The sequence below is a fragment of the Podarcis muralis genome, chromosome 9, assembly GCF_964188315.1.
Source record: "Podarcis muralis chromosome 9, rPodMur119.hap1.1, whole genome shotgun sequence".
Classification (NCBI taxonomy): Eukaryota; Metazoa; Chordata; class Lepidosauria; order Squamata; family Lacertidae; genus Podarcis; species Podarcis muralis.
Genome location: NC_135663.1, coordinates 9,411,828 through 9,430,354, shown reverse-complemented (window position 1 = coordinate 9,430,354; position 18,527 = coordinate 9,411,828). Strand labels below are relative to the sequence as shown.

The 18,527-nt window shown below is 49.9% G+C and overlaps 1 protein-coding gene across 1 annotated transcript in view; it reads left to right on the top strand.

The window, feature by feature from the left end:
* Window positions 1–18,527, top strand: part of NPFFR2 (neuropeptide FF receptor 2) — a 69,133-nt gene that overhangs the window by 45,940 nt on the left and 4,666 nt on the right. Inside the window, exons 2-3 of the mRNA XM_028744421.2 lie at window positions 9,052–9,396; window positions 10,544–10,643. Coding sequence (XP_028600254.1) covers window positions 9,069–9,396; window positions 10,544–10,643 — 428 coding nt within the window. The 5' untranslated portion in view covers window positions 9,052–9,068. The remainder of the gene's footprint in view (window positions 1–9,051; window positions 9,397–10,543; window positions 10,644–18,527) is intronic.

The following is an 18,527-nucleotide window of genomic DNA, read 5'->3' as shown; positions in this document are numbered from 1 at the left end:
AAAGCGAAGCAGGTCGCCTGCAACACCAAGCCCAAGGGAAGTATCTAAACGGAGGTCTTTATCCCTAGGGCTGCCCAGGAAGACTCCCTGAGTGAGTGCTTGAGGGCCCTGCTCCTTCCTGCCACTTACCATCTGGCCTGGGGCGGGGCCTGGGGCCTCATAAGGACTGCGTGCGGCTTGCGGCCTGCTGCCCAGGAAGACTCCCTGAGTGAGTGCTTGAGGGCCCTGCTCCTTCCTGCCACTTACCATCTGGCCTGGGGCGGGGCCTGGGGCCTCATAAGGACTGCGTGCGGCTTGCGGCCTGCTGCCCAGGAAGACTCCCTGAGTGAGTGCTTGAGGGCCCTGCTCCTTCCTGCCACTTACCATCTGGCCTGGGGCGGGGCCTGGGGCCTCATAAGGACTGCGTGCGGCTTGCGGCCTGCTGCCCAGGAAGACTCCCTGAGTGAGTGCTTGAGGGCCCTGCTCCTTCCTGCCACTTACCATCTGGCCTGGGGCGGGGCCTGGGGCCTCATAAGGACTGCGTGCGGCTTGCGGCCTGCTGCCCAGGAAGACTCCCTGAGTGAGTGCTTGAGGGCCCTGCTCCTTCCTGCCACTTACCATCTGGCCTGGGGCGGGGCCTGGGGCCTCATAAGGACTGCGTGCGGCTTGCGGCCTGCTGCCCAGGAAGACTCCCTGAGTGAGTGCTTGAGGGCCCTGCTCCTTCCTGCCACTTACCATCTGGCCTGGGGCGGGGCCTGGGGCCTCATAAGGACTGCATGCGGCTTGCGGCCTGCTGCCCAGTAAGACTCCCTGAGTGAGTGCTTGAGGGCCCTGCTCCTTCCTGCCACTTACCATCTGGCCTGGGGCGGGGCCTGGGGCCTCATAAGGACTGCGTGCGGCTTGCGGCCTGCTGCCCAGGAAGACTCCCTGAGTGAGTGCTTGAGGGCCCTGCTCCTTCCTGCCACTTACCATCTGGCCCAGGGCGGGGCCTGACAGGCCTCACCAGGACAGTTGTTACTGCCGGAGAGGCACAGAGTGTTTTTAAAATGTGTTTTTTTGTTTGTTTTTTAATTCTTTGGATTTTTTTGTATGTGGGGGGTGGGGGTGGGATGGATGTTGGTTGGGCTTGGGGAATTATTATTTTTTTATTATTTTGATGTTTTTGTAATTTTTACATTTTTCGTTTGTATTGTTTTATTGGTTTTGGTTGTTTGTTTAAGGTGTTATTTTGTTTTTAGGGGGAGGGTTCAGGGCTGCCGGGGAGTGGGCCCCAGCCCATAAAATGGCTGGGGCATGTTCCACAGGGCAGGATGCACTGGGACAACCGATCTCAGTGATCACAGGTAGGAGGAGGAGTTACGCTAAGACCAGACCCTATCATTACAGAGGAGGCAGGTTTAGTCGTTGTCTGAGGACTATCCCTGCCTCCGGGTCTGGTCCTGACCGGATGGATACTAGAATCAGCAAGGGATACCCACATGACCTGAAGGTGCTGCTGTGCAATGCCAGGTCAATGATTCATAAGACCACTGCCATCCATGACTTGATCATGGATGGAGGATTTGACCTGGCATGTATAACAGAGACCTGGTTGGATGAAGCAGATGGGCCTGTCCTTGCCGCTGCTTGTCCACCAGGTTTCTCTTACGCACAGCAACCCAGGTCATGTGGGCGGGGAGGGGGGGTTGCAGTGATTTTTAGGAAGTCATTAGTTTGCACCAGGCGTCCTGTTGGGAAGACCCAGTTTTCTGAGTGCATGTTCTGGAAGTTGGGCAATAGGGGCAGTACAGGATTCCTTTTGGTGTACCGACCTCCCCGCTGCACCAAGGATTCCCTGCCCGAGCTGCTTCAGGTCGTGGCGGATGTTCTCCTGGAGACACCTAGCTTGGTCGTCCTAGGGGATTTTAACATCCATGCCGACACGACCTTACAAGGGGCCGCTCGGGACTTCGTGGAAAGCATGGCCTCCATGGGGCTGTCCCTGAATAAGTCTGGCCCAACCCATAGCCATGGACATGCCTTGGACCTGGTGTTTACCTCTATGGATGTTGGTGATCTGACACTAAGTAAAAGCGAAACGAAAGAAGTGCCATGGTCAGATCACTTCCTGGTGCAACTGGACTTCTCTGCGACCCATCCCCTCTGCAGGGAGGTGGGACCAATTCGGATGGTCCGCCCCCGCCATTTAATGGATCCAAATGGTTTCCAGAGAGTGGTAGGGGATGCTTTATCCCATGTTGATGGCCTTTCAGCTGATTCCCTGGTGGCCCGCTGGAATGTGGAGTTAACCAGGGCTATTGACTGTTTGGCTCCGAAGCGCCCTCTCCGATTGCATGGAGCCCGGACAGCCCCGTGGTTTTCCACGGATCTGAGGGCAATGAAACAATCGTTGAGACGGCTAGAGCGCCGGTGGCGGAGAACTCATTCCGAATCTGACCGGACACAGGTTAGAGCTCAACGTCGAGCCTACCAAGTGGCGATAGCGACGGCGAAGAAGAATTTCTTCACCGCTTCTATTGCATCTGCAGAAAACAGCAGCAGGAGACTTTTTCAGGTGGTTCACAATTTAGCGGAACCACCTGCAACATCGGGGCCCAGTACGGGCCACATGTTCTCCTGCAATGATTTTGCAAAGTTTTTTGCAGATAAAATCGCTCAGATTCGGGAAGAAGTAGACTCCACCGTGGGAGCAGGGCTGGGGCGGGAGAGTGCTAGAGTTCTGTCTAGTCAAGTTGAGTGGGATCAATTCCAATCTGTTACCTCCGAGGATGTGGACAGGCTGCTTGGACGAGTGAAACCAACCACCTGTCTCCTGGATCCTTGCCCATCCTGGCTTATAAAAGCTAGCCGGGAAGGACTGGGCAATGGGCTTCGTGGGGTGGTGAATGCTTCCCTCCGTGAGGGAGCCTTCCCAGACCCGCTGAAAGAGGCGGTTATTAAACCGCTTCTTAAAAAACCATCTTTAGATGCGGCCACGATGGCCAACTATCGCCCAGTCTCAAATCTTCCATTCCTGGGCAAGGTGATTGAGCGAGCGGTTGCCGAACAACTCCAGGCACGCCTGGAAGAAGCGGACCATTTGGATCCCTTCCAGTCGGGATTCAGGCCTCATCATGGGACTGAAACTGCCTTGGTCGCACTGGTTGATGATCTCCGGCGGGCTAGGGACAAAGGTGAGAGCTGTTTCCTAGTTCTGCTGGATCTCTCAGTGGCGTTTGATACCATCGACCATAGCATCCTTCTGGACCGTCTTGAGGGGCTGGGAGCTGGGGGCACTGTTATACAGTGGTTCCGCTCCTTCCTCCTGGGCCGTGTTCAGAAAGTGGTGGGGGGGGATGAGTGTTCAGACCCCTGGGCTCTCACTTGTGGGGTGCCTCAGGGTTCTGTCCTCTCCCCCATGCTTTTCAACATTTACATGCAGCCGCTGGGAGAGATCATCAGGAGGTTTGGGCTGGGTGTTCATCAGTATGCGGATGATACCCAGCTCTACCTCTCTTTTAAATCAGAACCAGTGAAGGCGGTGAAGGTCCTGTGTGAGTGTCTGGAGGCGGTTGGAGGATGGATGGCGGCTAACAGATTGAGGTTGAATCCTGACAAGACAGAAGTACTGTTTTTGGGGGACAGGAGGCGGGCAGGTGTGGAGGATTCCCTGGTCCTGAATGGGGTAACTGTGCCCCTGAAGGACCAGGTGCGCAGCCTGGGAGTCATTTTGGACTCACAGCTGTCCATGGAGGCACAGGTCAAATCCGTGTCCAGGGCAGCTGTTTACCAGCTCCATCTGGTACGTAGGCTGAGACCCTATCTGCCTGCGGACTGTCTCGCCAGAGTGGTACATGCTCTGGTTATCTCCCGCTTGGACTACTGCAATGCACTCTACGTGGGGCTACCTTTGAAGGTGACTCGGAAACTACAACTAATCCAGAATGCGGCAGCTAGATTGGTGACTGGGAGCGGCCGCCGAGACCATATAACACCGGTCTTGAAAGACTTGCATTGGCTCCCAGTACGTTTCCGAGCACAATTCAAAGTGTTGGTGCTGACCTTTAAAGCCCTAAACGGCCTCGGTCCAGTATACCTGAAGGAGCGTCTCCACCCCCATCATTCTGCCCGGACGCTGAGGTCCAGCGCCGAGGGCCTTCTGGCGGTTCCCTCATTGCGAGAAGCAAAGCTACAGGGAACCAGGCAGAGGGCTTTCTCGGTAGTGGCGCCCACCCTGTGGAACGCCCTTCCAGCAGATGTCAAAGTGATAAATAACTACCTGACATTCAAGAGACATCTTAAGGCAACCCTGTTCAGGGAAGTTTTTAACATGTTATATTTTATTGTATTTTTGGTTTTTATGGAAGCCGCCCAGAGTGGCTGGGGAGGCCCAGCCAGATGGGCGGGGTATAAATAATAAATTATTATTATTATTATTATTATTAGAGGCACGTCCAGACATAAAGTCTGAGACAGATTCTGACAGCCAACGGTCAGAGGGGGCACAAGAGGAGCAATTGCGCAGGTCAAAACGCGCCACGAAGGGCAAGCCGCCAGAGCGGTTTAAGGTGACAAGTGTATACGTAAATATGGCACAGTGTGAGCCAGATAGCTATATGGAAGTACAACAGCTTCCAAGCTCAGAAGCCGTAAAGTGGCAGGAAGCAATGGAAAAGGAGATGGCTTCAATGAAGTCTCTCGGTGTGTTTACAAGTACAGAGCTTCCAAAAGGGCAACAAGCTGTAGGTTGTCGATGGGTATATCGTTTAAAGCCCACAACTACTGAAGAGTTGCAATATAAAGCCCGACTAGTTGCAAAAGGGTTTTCGCAGCGCAAAGGAGTTCACTATTCTCAAATCTATGCCCCTACTTCAAGATCGGAGTCATTAAGAATGCTTTTAGCCTCTTCAGCTAAGAAGGGAAATAAGCTGTTTCATTTTGATGTCAATGTGGCTTATTTAAATGCAGACTTACAGGAGGAAGTCTATATGACACCACCACCAGGTTTTGAAGGAGACAAGCCAAACCAGGTCTGGCGCCTACACAAATCCATTTATGGGTTGAAACAGTCCGCCCGTAATTGGAATACCTGCTTAAACGATGCTCTAGAGAGCATGGGGTTCAGAAAGAGTGCAGCAGATGCGTGTCTTTATCTAAAAGGCTCGGGATGTGAACAAGAAGCAGTCTTGATATTTGTTGACGATTTATTATACAGTGGAAAGGACGATAAACTTGCACAACAATTTGCCACAAAGCTTGGAGAAAGGTTTCAGATAAAATCACTAGGCAATGTATCTGTTTATCTAGGAGTTAAAATTCAGCAAGATGAAAATGGTAACTATTGGCTCAGCCAAGAAGCTAAAATCCAGCAGTTGCTGGAAAGGTTTAAAATGGACAACTGTGCTGGTGTTAAAACCCCAATGGAGCTAAGTTACACAAAGGATGCTCAAACTGAGCAACAGGCAGAGTTCTGTAATCCCGGGGTTTACCAGTCAGCGATAGGCAGTCTACTCCACATTGCACAGTGGACTCGGCCCGATATAACATATGCTGTCAACATGCTGTGTAGACAAGCTGAAAAACCATCAATGCATGCTTGGCAAGGAGTAAAAAGAGTTTTAAGGTATCTCCAAACTACCAAAAGGTTTCGCTTAAAACTATCAGCAGAGGGCAGCACACAACTTGAATGTTGGGCCGACAGCAGTTGGGCAGATGCTGGACCAGATAGAAAATCAGTGTCAGGAATGGCGATAAAATTTGGAAATGCACTAATTGGTTGGAGATCAAGAAAACAATCACTTATAGCTTTAAGTTCAACTGAATCTGAGTTCAATGCATTATCAGATGTATGTAGAGAACTGGAATTTTATAAGCAACTGGTACAAGAATTGTTTGGAGAATGTTCCCTACCTATCAGAGTGTGGGAAGACAATCAACCTTGTATTAAACTAGCCAAATCAGGTCAATTCAAGGCACACACAAAACACTTGGATATCCGTTATCAAAATGTATGCCAAAGTGTAAAACAAGGTTTAATTGAACTAAAGTATTGTCCAAGCAAAGAAAATCTCGCAGACGGTTTTACAAAAGCTTTGAGTCCGCAATCTCATAAATGTTTCTGTTCAGGTTTAAATTTGAATTAAGGTTGGTACAGCTCAGTGTTACGAGCGAGAGGGGGTGTTGGTATTAAAGGGTTAAAAGGCTCTAATCAAGACGCTCTAATCACTGAGCAGCTGGAAGTCGTTAAATTGCCAGGAATGTGAGTTTGTATAAATAGTCAGCTCACTCGTGTGTTTGTCCCCTTCCCTCCTTTCTTTTGGGCGTGTTTGTTGATATGTGTGGTTTGTCACCAGGGTTTTTTGTTTTTTGTGTAAATAAACCTTTTATTTGAGTTCCAAACCGCTTGCTCCAAGATTCCTTTATTGAAAAGATACTGACTCTCCAGCCCTTCTTAAACTGCTGCGCGAAATGCTCTGCTGTAATGGGACATTGTGGCGGTGGAAGCGCACTGGACATTGGCATAGCATTAAACTAATTAAAGTTTAATGGGACATTTCACAATATTGTATCCCAACTTTGTACATTTAAAGTTAACATAATAAAATTGTTTCATATTTACCACCTCTTTTTACCTGTCTTAATTTTCAGTTTACCTAATCAAGTTGCTAAAAGCAAAAGTTTCCTAATCGTGCGTATTTCTTAACATTCATACAACTTATAATGTTTTTGCAAATAGTCCTTAAATTTTTTCCAGTCCTCTTCCATTGTTTCCTCCCCCAAATCTCGGATTCTGCCAGTCATCTCAGCCAGTTCCATGTAGTCCATCAACTGCGTCTGCCACTCCTCCAGCGTGGGTAAATCTTGAGTCTTCCAGTGCTTTGCAATAAGGATTCTTGCTGCTGTGGTAGCATACATAAACAAAGTTCTATCCTTCTTTGACACCTTCTGGTCCACCATGCCCAATAGGAAGGCCTCTGGTTTCTTGGGAAAGGTATACCTAAATACCCTTTTTAACTCGTTGTAAATCATTTCCCAGTAGGCCTTCACTTTTGGGCAGGTCCACCAGAGATGGAAGAATGTCCCTTCTGCCTCCTTACATTTCCAACATTTGTTATCAGACAGGTGATATATCTTAGCAAGCTTGACTGGGGTCATGTACCACTTTTTTAGATGACTTTAAAAGAGGATTAGGCATTCAGTCGATTGCAGTGGGGTTTGTTTGTATGTGTGACAGGTGGGTGGAGGGAATTGTTGGGTCAGATTAGCCATAATTGATTCATACACTTCTGGGGGGATAGATCATTGTCTTGTGCTGTATATATAATAAACGGGAGCCATTCCAGGGTGAAGGAGTCCTCCTTTGCTTGTCCCTGTGCTAGTAAAAGTTTGTTGATTAACTTTTCCAGTAGGGCAGTTTCCCATACATTTTGGTACCAGTGGTCTATGTTTGCTCCTGATAGGTCTTGTCATGTGCATGTGTGTTGTTGTCCTGGAGGATATTTAATAGGGCTAGTTCTAGAGTTGCTTCTATTACCTGTTTTGTTATTCTGGAGGTTTCCTGCAACACTGATACCCAAAAGGAATGAACTTTGGGGCATTCCCACCACATTTGGAGGTATGTGCCTGTGGAGGTGCAGCTTCTTCAGCATTTAGCTGAGGTTCCTGGATGTATCAGTGCCAGCTTCCATGGTGTTAGGTACCATCTATAGATAAGTTTCAGAGTGAATTCTCTTCTTTTGGCTGAGATAGATTTAAATGGTAGTTTGAAGCACATTTTTGACCATTGGACAGAATTTATTTTGTATCCCATGTCATGCTCCCATTGGTCTTTAATTAGGGGGGGGGGCTGTCCTGTCTTGAAGTAGTATTTTATATAATGTAGATACCACCCCTTTGCTCTGTTCCTCTGTTGTTAGGAGGAGTTTCTCGAAGTTAGTCAATGGCCTGATGTTGCTGGGTTGTCGAAGAAGACTTGTACACTAGTTGGTGGTGGATCAGCCAGGGTATTGGAGTGTCCCGAAATTTGTCTTGCAGTTGCCATGTTATACTATATATACTTTTTCTTGTTTGTTTTGTAACACAAGTAAATCTTTAATAAAAACCAATTGTTTTGTTTTATTTTTTATAGCACAATCCTTACTTTATTGGACCTTTCCCCTTACAGCGGACAATTTTGGCAGTATATTAAATGCGAATGCAGTAGGTGCTATCCAGTGTTAGTCATACTTGTAGTAGAATCTCTGACACTCAAGTATTTTGATTTCAAAGGGTCTACGCAGCTATGGCAAGGATACCCAACACTGAATATCTCATAATATTACTTGTTTTAATTCACCATATACTGCCAACTCAGCAGTATAATAAAGGGCATGTGCCCCCTGGCAAATTCAACACTTGAATTGTAATAAATACTTGTACAGGCAAAAATGTATGATGGTTTTGGTCAAGACTACAAAGGCAGCTCCACCTCTATTAAACCAAAATGAAGCTGTTCCTAGTATCCTTTTACTAGTGAACTTGCAGAGGAATGTTTCAATAAATTTCAGATGTGAAAGCCCCGACTTGATGTGCCAATTTCAAACCTCAGGCAAGACCCCGGTGGATATAATCCCATTATTTGGAAGTTATAAGTAAAATGAAACCTGAGATGGTTAGCTGTTTTGAAGGTAAGCCCAAAATGCTGAGATATTTGTCAAATCAAGTCCTTCCCCTTTGCAACAATAAAGCAATGCTTGTTTCCTTGAGCACTTGTTTTATCACTTTGCTTTATAAAAACCAATTTTTAAAAAGAGGATTAGGCAGATTCAAAGAGGATACCACTATCATTGGCTATTGGCCAAAATGGAGGCTATGCTGCACCTCCAAGAACCTCCATCGGCTTCCCATAGGCATCTGCTTGGCCGCCGTGAGAACAGAATTCTGGACTAGATGGGCTATTGCCTTGACCCAGCAGGGTTCATCTTATCTTCTGGTGTTCTGATATTTTATAGGGTATACCATCTTATCATACTAGTTACAAGACACATTTTAGAATTCCAAGATGCATTCCCTTTCCTCATTGACTCAATTTTTTCAATTGTCTGATTTCTGCAGTCAAGCACACTTTTAACATGGACAAGAACCTGGACTCCAGTCCTTCAGTCAGCAGACCTCCCGTGAGAAATTGCAGTGGACATATAAGCAGCTGCAACATGGAGACCAACATTTCCTATGTGGGTTTCTACCTCCACCAGCCGCTCGTGGCTGCAGTCTTCATCATCTCCTACCTTCTCATCTTCCTCCTGTGCATGATTGGCAATGGAGTGGTGTGTTTTATCGTGCTGAGAAGCAAACATATGCGCACTGTCACCAACCTCTTCATCCTGAACCTTGCTGTCAGTGACCTGCTGGTGGGGATATTTTGCATGCCCACTACCTTAGTGGATAACATCATATCAGGTAAATTTTGTCTCTAGCTTGTGTCCAATGAAGTCATGGGAGAGGAACCACCACTGATCATTGGCCATGCTGGCTAGGGCTGATGGAGGTTGGGACTCCAGCAATATCTGTAGGGCCATAGATTCCCATCCATGGACAACATCATACTCAGATCCATCCCTGACCATTGGCCATTCTGGCCGGGGATGATGGGAGTTGGAGTCCAGCAACATCTGGAGGTCCATAACTTTCCCACCATGAACAACGTCATACTCATAGCAGACCACGACCAGCATTCCAAATCCTAGGTCAGGGTGAGGATCGTGTTGCCCTCCAGTTTTTGCTGGATTCCCATTCCCATCATCACTGACCACTGGCCATGCCAGCTAGGGCTGTTGGGAATTGGAGTCCAACAACATCTGGAGGGCCACAGATTCCCCATCCCTGAACTAAGTCATACTTAAAACAGACTCTTGAAAACAGTGGCACAAACTAGTCACGACTTAATGCATAGTAGATCCATTGAAAGTAAAGAATCTGACACAGCACTCTATTTCATTTTCCTGGCATTTCCTTACCCGATAATTTCCATTTTTTATGTGCTCTTTCACACAGCATAAAAGGCACCTCTGGAAAACTAGTGGAAATTTAGCATTCATTTTTGTATTATTTATTTGCATGAAAAAACCCATTTGCAGCCCCATTAGCCTGGAAAATCATGTGAGTTCTGCAATGTAATTTCACATGATGGAAAAAAATTTCCAGTAGTATTCCAGCATATTCTTTCCCACTGTTTAAAATCTAATGCAACATGATGGTATATCAATCAAAAAGCCATGCTTATGTAATCCAGCAGGTCTTGCAGTTTAAAAAGAATGTTAGAATCCAGGATAAAAGCACTAGGACTTCAACTAGGAGAACTAATGCAATAATCCACAAGTTGTGTTCATTAATTTCTGTGGTTCATAGTAATTTTTGTTGAATACCACCCATTGATTTTAGTGGGAACTAAAAGACCCTCTCACCCTCAACTTCATACGCAGACAAGGACTGTGTATGTTTAAACATACCTGACAAGCACCCAGTTTAGCCCCAATGTGTCCTTTCCTTTTGGTATGCTATGAAAGCAGTTTCAATATCTGATAACCATTTTCTTTTCAAACTCCAGGATGGCCCTTTGGGAATATTGCCTGCAAGATGAACGGAATGGTCCAGGGAATATCTGTCTCGGCTTCTGTCTTCACTTTAGTGGCAATTGCAGTCGACAGGTATGTGTCTGTAACAGCCTGGAAATGGATATGGAACACATAAAATGTCAGTTGTACCAATTGTCCAAGGTTGCTGTCTTTGTAAGCCTCTTCAGTTCTTGTGCAATTACGCCATTGTGCAGTAGCGTCAGGAAGAAATCCGGTGGGACAAGACAGCACAATTATGCAGTGGTGAGCTTGTTGCTGTGTGAAGGAGCTTTTCAGAACATGTGGGGGTTTGTGGCCTTTTTTCGACTGATGTGAGAGACTGCCTCTGCAAACCTATTGTGATTCAAGCTTTGCAGGAAAAGTGACAGAGAGAGAGAAGAGGTGGGGATTGCAGGCCTATCAGAGTAAATGCACAGTTTAGCAGGACACAGAGTTTATGACTAAGGAGCCTTAGCATCATGATGGAGCTCATGAGGTCTTAGGCTCCACCTGCGACATTTCTACATCGGAACATAGGAAGTTGCCTTATACTGAATCAGACCATTGTTCCATGCTGGTTGGCATTGGCTCCTCGAGGTTTCAGGCAGAGGACATTCCCAGGCCTACCTGGAGATGCTGGGGATTAAACTGGGACCTTCTGTATGCGAGCCTGATGCACCATCACAGCTCTTCCTCTAATCACATACCAGCTTGGAAAGACACGTATCCAAGGCTGGGAGGAGGGGTGAGAAAGAAATTTGATAAATAAATTAAATAAACCTGCCATGGTAGCTTATCCAATCAGAGCAGAAAGTTCTGGGCTAGATAGTCCAATGGTCTGAGTCTGTGTTTCATCTTTGATGTAGTACTAAACCCAGGCCAGCCAATTTGATGTCCTTCAGAAGTTGTGAGACTTCAACTCCCACATTGTTGTTGTTTAGTCATTTAGTCGTGTCCGACTCTTCGTGACCCCATGGACCAGAGCATGCCAGACACTCCTGTCTTCCATTGCCTACCGCAGTTTGGTCAAACTCATGCTGGTAGCTTCGAGAACACTGTCCAACCATCTCGTCCTCTGTCGTCCCCTTCTCCTTGTGCCCTCAATCTTTCCAACACCAGGGTCTTTTCCAGGGAGTCTTCTCTTCTCATGAGGTGGCCAAAGTATTGGAGCCTCAGCTACAGGATCTGTCCTTCCAGTGAGTACTCAGGGCCGATTTCCTTCAGAATGGATAGGTTTGATCTTCTTGCAGTCCATGGGACTCTCAAGAGTCTTCTCCAGCATCATAATTCAAAAGCATCAATTCTTTTGCGATCATCCTTCTTTATGGTCCAGCTCTCACTTCCATACATCACTACTGGGAAAACCATAGCTTTAACTAACGGACCTTTGTTGGCAGGGTGATGTTTCTGCTTTTTAAGATGCTGTCTAGGTTTGTCATTGCTTTTCTCCCAAGGAGCAGGCGTCTTTTAATTTCGTGGCTGCTGTCACCATCTGCAGTGATCATGGAGCCCAAGAAAGTAAAATCTCTCACTGCCTCCATTTCTTCCTCTTCTATTTGCCAGGAGGTGATGGGACCAGTGGCCATGATCTTCGTTTTTTTGATGTTGAGCTTCTGACCATATTTTGTGCTCTCCTTTTTCACCCTCATTAAGACACGGCAAGGCAGTGATCCATGAAGGAGAAAACTCCCACATAGTTTCTGCCAATTGGCCATGTTGGCTGAGATGGGTGGGTGCTATATTTCAACAACCTTTGAAGAGTACCATATTGGCTATCCATGCACAAAACCAGTTTAGCGCTATGTTAAGAAGAAGTGTGGCTTCTTCACACCCCTCTCTTCCTCTGGTTTTTATATTTGTTGAAAGCAGAACCCACTCCAATTTTCCTCACACCAACCTGACAGAAAAATTTTCAGTACTGGCCAGAATAACCTTTATTATTAATATTTTCCTGGTTCCGTTAACTTCATAGCATCTTCTTTTATTCTTCTTTTTTCAAAATAAAAATCTGCCATTTTAGTGATCATTGTTTTACGATCATAGGCTAATGGCCCTGGAAATGCTAATAGGCAGAATACAAATGCCCCCAAATAAATTAATGGGAATAACCCATACTGTCAGGGGTTCAGGAGCAGAGGGACAGGATAGGGAGGAATTAGAGACCGAGGGAGAGGAATCCGAGGGAGAGGTCAGCGATGATAGCCATCCGAGGTCTCTAAGTCTCTCCAGCGAATCAGAGGATTCACAGAAAGGGGCTCCCGTGGTCAGAGCTAGGGGGTTGCCAGAGGGAACACCCCAGGAAGGAGGGGCCAGAGGGGACTCAGAGAGCAGCAGCTGGAAATCGGGACCAGCTTCCCCACCGGAGAGCAGTAAGGGGGAGGAGTCCCAAACATCGGCAGCAGGCAGCTTTCCGTCAGCGGAAGGACATGAGTCAGGGTTAGCCACGCCTGCATCAGAGAGCGAGGAAACGGTCAAAAGGAAGGTCGGGGGCAGCGCGCGCGCGCCAAGTTCAAATGTACAAGAGGGAGGCGCAATGAGCAGCCCGGAGAGGGAGCCGGGTCCCAAAGCACGCCGAAGAGAGGGGGAGGAGTCCGAAGGGTCCGCTTCCGAGGCGTCCAGGAAGGAAGGCACCCAGGGGGGTAGTAGGACCCAGAGGAGGAAGGAGAAACGTAGGAGGTGGAGTAAGGCTAGAGTCTTAAACTGGTGTACAGGGGGCGGAGACTCAGACGAGGCTTCGCTGGTCTAGGGTCTAGACGTAGAGACGCACGCTAGGGTTTGAAAATGGGAACTAAACTTCAATAAAGACTTTGTACAGTTCTGCTGGCTAGCGTTGGTCTTCTGTGAGCTGGGACCTGGAGGCCGTCTCTGACAGTAAGCCTCGTCTCACAGTTTCATCGGTTTTCTTCGCCTCAAGCATCGCTGCGGGAGCGAGGCAGGGAGGGCAGAAGACTGGTGCCTTGCGAGCTCACAAAAGTCAGGCGAGATGACTACAGAACAGAAAATAGCTTCCCTGGAAGAAGCGGTGACACAACTCAGCGCTGAAATAATCGCATCCAGGAAGAGAGAGGAAGAAGCGGCAGCTGCCTGCAGAGATCTTCAAGCCAGGTTGGAAGGGCTTGTGAAGCAGGGGCTACCGGGACCCAGATCCGAGGGGATTGGGCTGGGGAAGAGAGGAGGCAGCATTGTATCTCATTTTGATGGGAATTTGCAGCAGTACCCCAATTTCCGAGCAGATGTGCTGTTTGCGCTGCAGCTGCTGGATAGAGACTTTAGAGATGAGCGGGAGAAAGTGGGGTTTATTTTGTCTCATCTGCATGGGGACGCGAAAGCATGGCTGCGCAATCTGTGGAGGGATAACGATCCAGCGCTCCAAAGCGCAGATGCATTCATTAAAGCAATGGACTCCTGTTTCTTATCTAACATAGACATTGACATTGCCCGGAAAGACATATTTGGGCTAAGACAAGGGAAAGCCAGCGTAAGGCAGTATCATTCCAGGTTTTTTGCATTGGTCAACGCGCTGAATTGGGATAAGGATTCTCCGCCAGTTAGAGACCTTTTTTTGGAGGGATTGAACCCACAAATCAAGGATGAGATGGCACGGGGAGAGAGACCCACAACCACTCAGCAAGTGGTTGAAAGAGCGCTGTCGATTGGGGTGAGGCAGGAGGAACGCCCATGGAGCAAAGAAGAAGGGCGTTGGGGACGCACACCAGCGAGAGTGCCCTCCCTCTTGTCTAGAGAGGCAGCGCGTGCGCAGTCCACGCCTCCACAGGGAGGGGGCGAAGAGCAGATGGAGATTGGCGGTGCTAGGGCTCACTCAGCTAACAGAGCCTTAACACCGGGAGCAGTAAAACCGAAGCTGCCTAGAAGGAACAGGAAGTGCTATATATGTGAGAGTGAAGAGCACATGGCGAAAGAGTGTCCCCAGAGGATCCACAAGCAAACTGCAGCTTCAGTGACAGTATTGGAAACAACTCAGCAGAGAGAACCACAGCAGGGAAACGACGAAGTCTGGCTGGAATAGGAGGCACTGGGGCCCAGCCAGACGAGTCAGTGAAGAAGTCCCCAGAGATTTTGCAGCCCACAGACCCCCTCCCGCCCAAACCAGTGGTGCAGCTCACCGCATCGCTCCAGCTGCCCAATGGACTCACCTTAGAAGTGCCTATTACGATTGACTCTGGCAGTAATGCAGACTTTATAGGACTGGAATTCATTCAACAACACAACGTAGCTTTACTGCCAGCCACGCTGCCCCTGAAGGTTGTCACGGTGGATGGCAGGGAACTGCTAGGGGGGCAGGTGGTGCAGCAGACGCCGCCGATGGTGATGCAAATTGGGAATCACCGGGAGGTCATCAGCTTCAATGTCACCCAACTGTCGGACACGCCTGTAGTATTAGGCATGAGTTGGCTGCACAGGCACAGCCCAGCATTGGCTTGGTACCAGCGCCAACTGACTTTTGGATCCTCCTACTGTGCAGAACACTGCATTATACCCAGCCCAGAAGGGGAAGAGGAGGACCCGCAGTTACAGTTGGGCACGCTGCAAGCAGTACCCCTCAAGTATGCGGAGTTTTTGGAGGTATTCTGCGAGAAGGAGGCGGACAAGCTACCTCCTCACAGACCCTATGATTGCAAGATTGACCTCCTGCCGGGGGCGACGCTGCCAACTGGGAAACTGTACTCCATGTCTGAGGATGAACTGCAGGAACTCAGGGAGTTCATAGATCACAATTTGAAGCGTGGGTTCATCCGGGAGTCGAAAGCGGTGGGAGGCAGTCCAGTATTCTTTGTGAAGAAGCGGGACACGCCCCAACGGAGGCTGGTGGTGGACTTCAGAATTTTAAACTCGAAAACCAAGCCCTCAGCTTTCCCCATGCCCAAGATAGACGACCTGCTCGCGACGGTGTGGAAAGGACGCGTTTTCACCAAGTTGGATCTACGTGGGGCGTACAACCTGATTCGCATGCGCGACGGCGACGAGTGGAAGACGGCCATGTTCACGCCACTGGGCACCTACGAATACAGAGTTATGCCCTTCGGATTACAAAATGGCTCTCACACTTTCCAAGCCTTTATGCATCATGTGCTGGCGGGGCTCCTTTACAAGAAGTGCGTATGCTTCCTGGACGACATCCTGATTTTTTCAGAATCGCGAGAGGCGCACGAGAGGGATGTCAGGGAAGTTCTGCAGAGACTGAAGGAGCACAGGCTGTACGCCAAGCTGGAGAAGTGCCAGTTCGACGTGACGGAGGTGGATTTCCTGGGCTACAAGTTGTCGGACAAGGGGCTCACCATGGACAGCGCCAAGGTTCGCGCAGTTTTGGATTGGAAAAGCCCACGCAATCGGAAGGAAGTCCAGCGGTTTGTCGGCTTTTCCAACTTTTACCGCAAGTTCATCAAGGGATTTGCCATGCAGACAGCGGCCATCACCGACACGCTCAGCTCCAAGAAGAAGAAATTCATCTGGACGGAGCAAGCGGAGCAGTCCTTTCAGAAACTCAAGCGTCTCTTCGCGTCCAAAGAGCAGCTGCTGCATGTGAATCCCAGCAGACCCATGAGGGTGGAGACAGACGCCTCAGACAGAGCCGTGGGAGCTGTCCTGTTGCAACAAGACCAGCAGGGGGACTGGAGGCCGTGCGCCTTCTACTCGAGGAAGCTCAGCAAGTCGGAGCAGAATTACACTATCTGGGACAGGGAGTTGCTAGCCATACATGCAGCATTCAAGGCATGGAGGCACTTCCTCATCGGAGCCAGACATACAGTGCAGGTCCACACGGACCACAAGAATCTGGAGTACTGGCGCACGGCTAGGTTCCTCAACCAGAGACACATTAGATGGGCAGAGTTCTTCGCGGACTTCGACTTTAAGATAGAGTACATTCCAGGCGACAACAACGTGATGGCGGATGCATTGTCCAGAAAGCCGCAATACCTTGAGGAGGCGGCACCGTCGGCGGCCAAGCACATTTTCGCACCGGAAGCGTGGGCATGCGCGTCGGCAACCGTGGACCTGGACGCCGTACGTCGCGCGCTGCGGGAAGACCCCTTCGCACAGGCCAAGATGGAGGAGGTGCACAGGGGCACAGCGAGGGCCGACGAGTTCCAGATACGCGATGGGTTGCTCCTCCACAAGGGAGCACTCTACGTGCCGGGAGACGACCTCCGCGCAAGGGTCCTGCAGCAGCTACACGACGCTCCCACCGCCGGGCACTTTGGCAAAGAAAAGACTGTCGAACTAGTAGCCAGAGACTTTTGGTGGCCCAAGATGCGGGGGGAAGTAGCGGATTACGTCTCGAGATGTGACACCTGCCAAAGGGCCAAGTCAGTTCACAAACCGCTGGCGGGACTGCTGGAACCGCTGCAGACACCGTCTGAACCGTGGGAGAGGGTGGCCCTGGACTTCGTCACGGATCTGCCCAGCTCGAGGGGAAAGACAGCAGTGCTAGTGGTGGTGGACATGTTTACTAAAATGGCACACTTCATTCCGTGTGCGAAGGTAGCCACGGCAGAGCAGACCGCCAAACTGTTCATAGACCACGTGTTCAAAGTCCACGGTCTGCCACGGTCTATTCTCTCCGACCGGGGGCGACAGTTCATCTCGAACTTCTGGCAGAAGCTGATGGGCATTCTGAACGTCAAAGTCAATTTGGCGTCGGCGAGACACCCACAGACCAACGGGCAAGCGGAGAGGGTCAACGCCATCATGCAGCAGTACCTGAGATGCTACGCCAATCAGCAGCCCACGACATGGGTGGACTACCTGCCACTCGCCGAGTTCGCTTACAACAATACGAAGCACGTGTCGACGGGGGTGACGCCGTTCTTCGCCAACAACGGGAGGCATCCCAGAACCTTCCCGGGTTTAGAGAGAGTGGGGGAGGGGGAGCCACAGGCAGCGGAAGCCTTAGCGTCGGAGTTGCAGGAAGTCCACGAACAACTCAGGAGGCAGTTAGAACTAGCAAAGCACGCATACAAGGTGCAGGCCGACAGACACAGAAGAGTTGGGGAAGACATACAGGTGGGAGACTGGGTCTGGTTAGCAGCGCAAGCAGTGCCGACCAGATCGTTAGCGAAGAAGAAGCTAGGACATAAGCAGCTAGGACCTTACCAAGTCCAGGCACAGGTAAATCCAGTGGCCTTCCGGTTGGCTCTTCCGGAAGGTTCCAGAATGCATCCGGTGTTCCATAGATCGGTGCTCACGCCCTACAAAGCACCTCATAGATTTCAGGAGCCAGACACAGCACCAGACCCGCTCAGAGAAGGGCCCAGAAAGGGGGGGTCGCCTAGGAGGGGGCACATCAACGAGGTCACAGAGATTTTAGACTCGAGATGGGGGGAAGAGGGAGTAGAATATCTCCTAGCCAGAGAGGGTACCCCGGCCAGTGCCAACAGCTGGGTACCGGACTATGCCTTGGAGGAGCCTCTGCTCAAAGAGGAGTTTCATGCCATCTTCCCGCACAGGCCCATGCCAGCAGAGTATTTCGACGACTGGCTCTTCACACCCACTCTTTCAGCCAGCACATTCCAGGGGTTCGCCTCGGACGAGGAACAGGCACCAGTCCCGAGCTCCCAGGTGGGTTCGCCACCGGGGTCTGCCTCAGACCACTCGTATTGGTGGGACGATCAACCAGAGGAGCAGTGGCGCAGGAAGTGGCTGCGGGGTCCTTGGCTGGGACCACCCGAAGAGGGGGAGGGGGGCGAGATGGACGTGTTGGGGGAAAACGTGGGGTTCGAGCATGGAGACAGAGAGATGGAGGCAGAGGAGAGCGAGGTCGACGAGTACATGGGGGACGAACTGTATCCTGCACGCACCCCCGCTACGACGGAGCACCCAGTACCCACACCGGAAGGAGGGGAGGGGGGAAGGGGGGGCTTCGAGGGGGGATGGATGTCAGGGGTTCAGGAGCAGAGGGACAGGATAGGGAGGAATTAGAGACCGAGGGAGAGGAATCCGAGGGAGAGGTCAGCGATG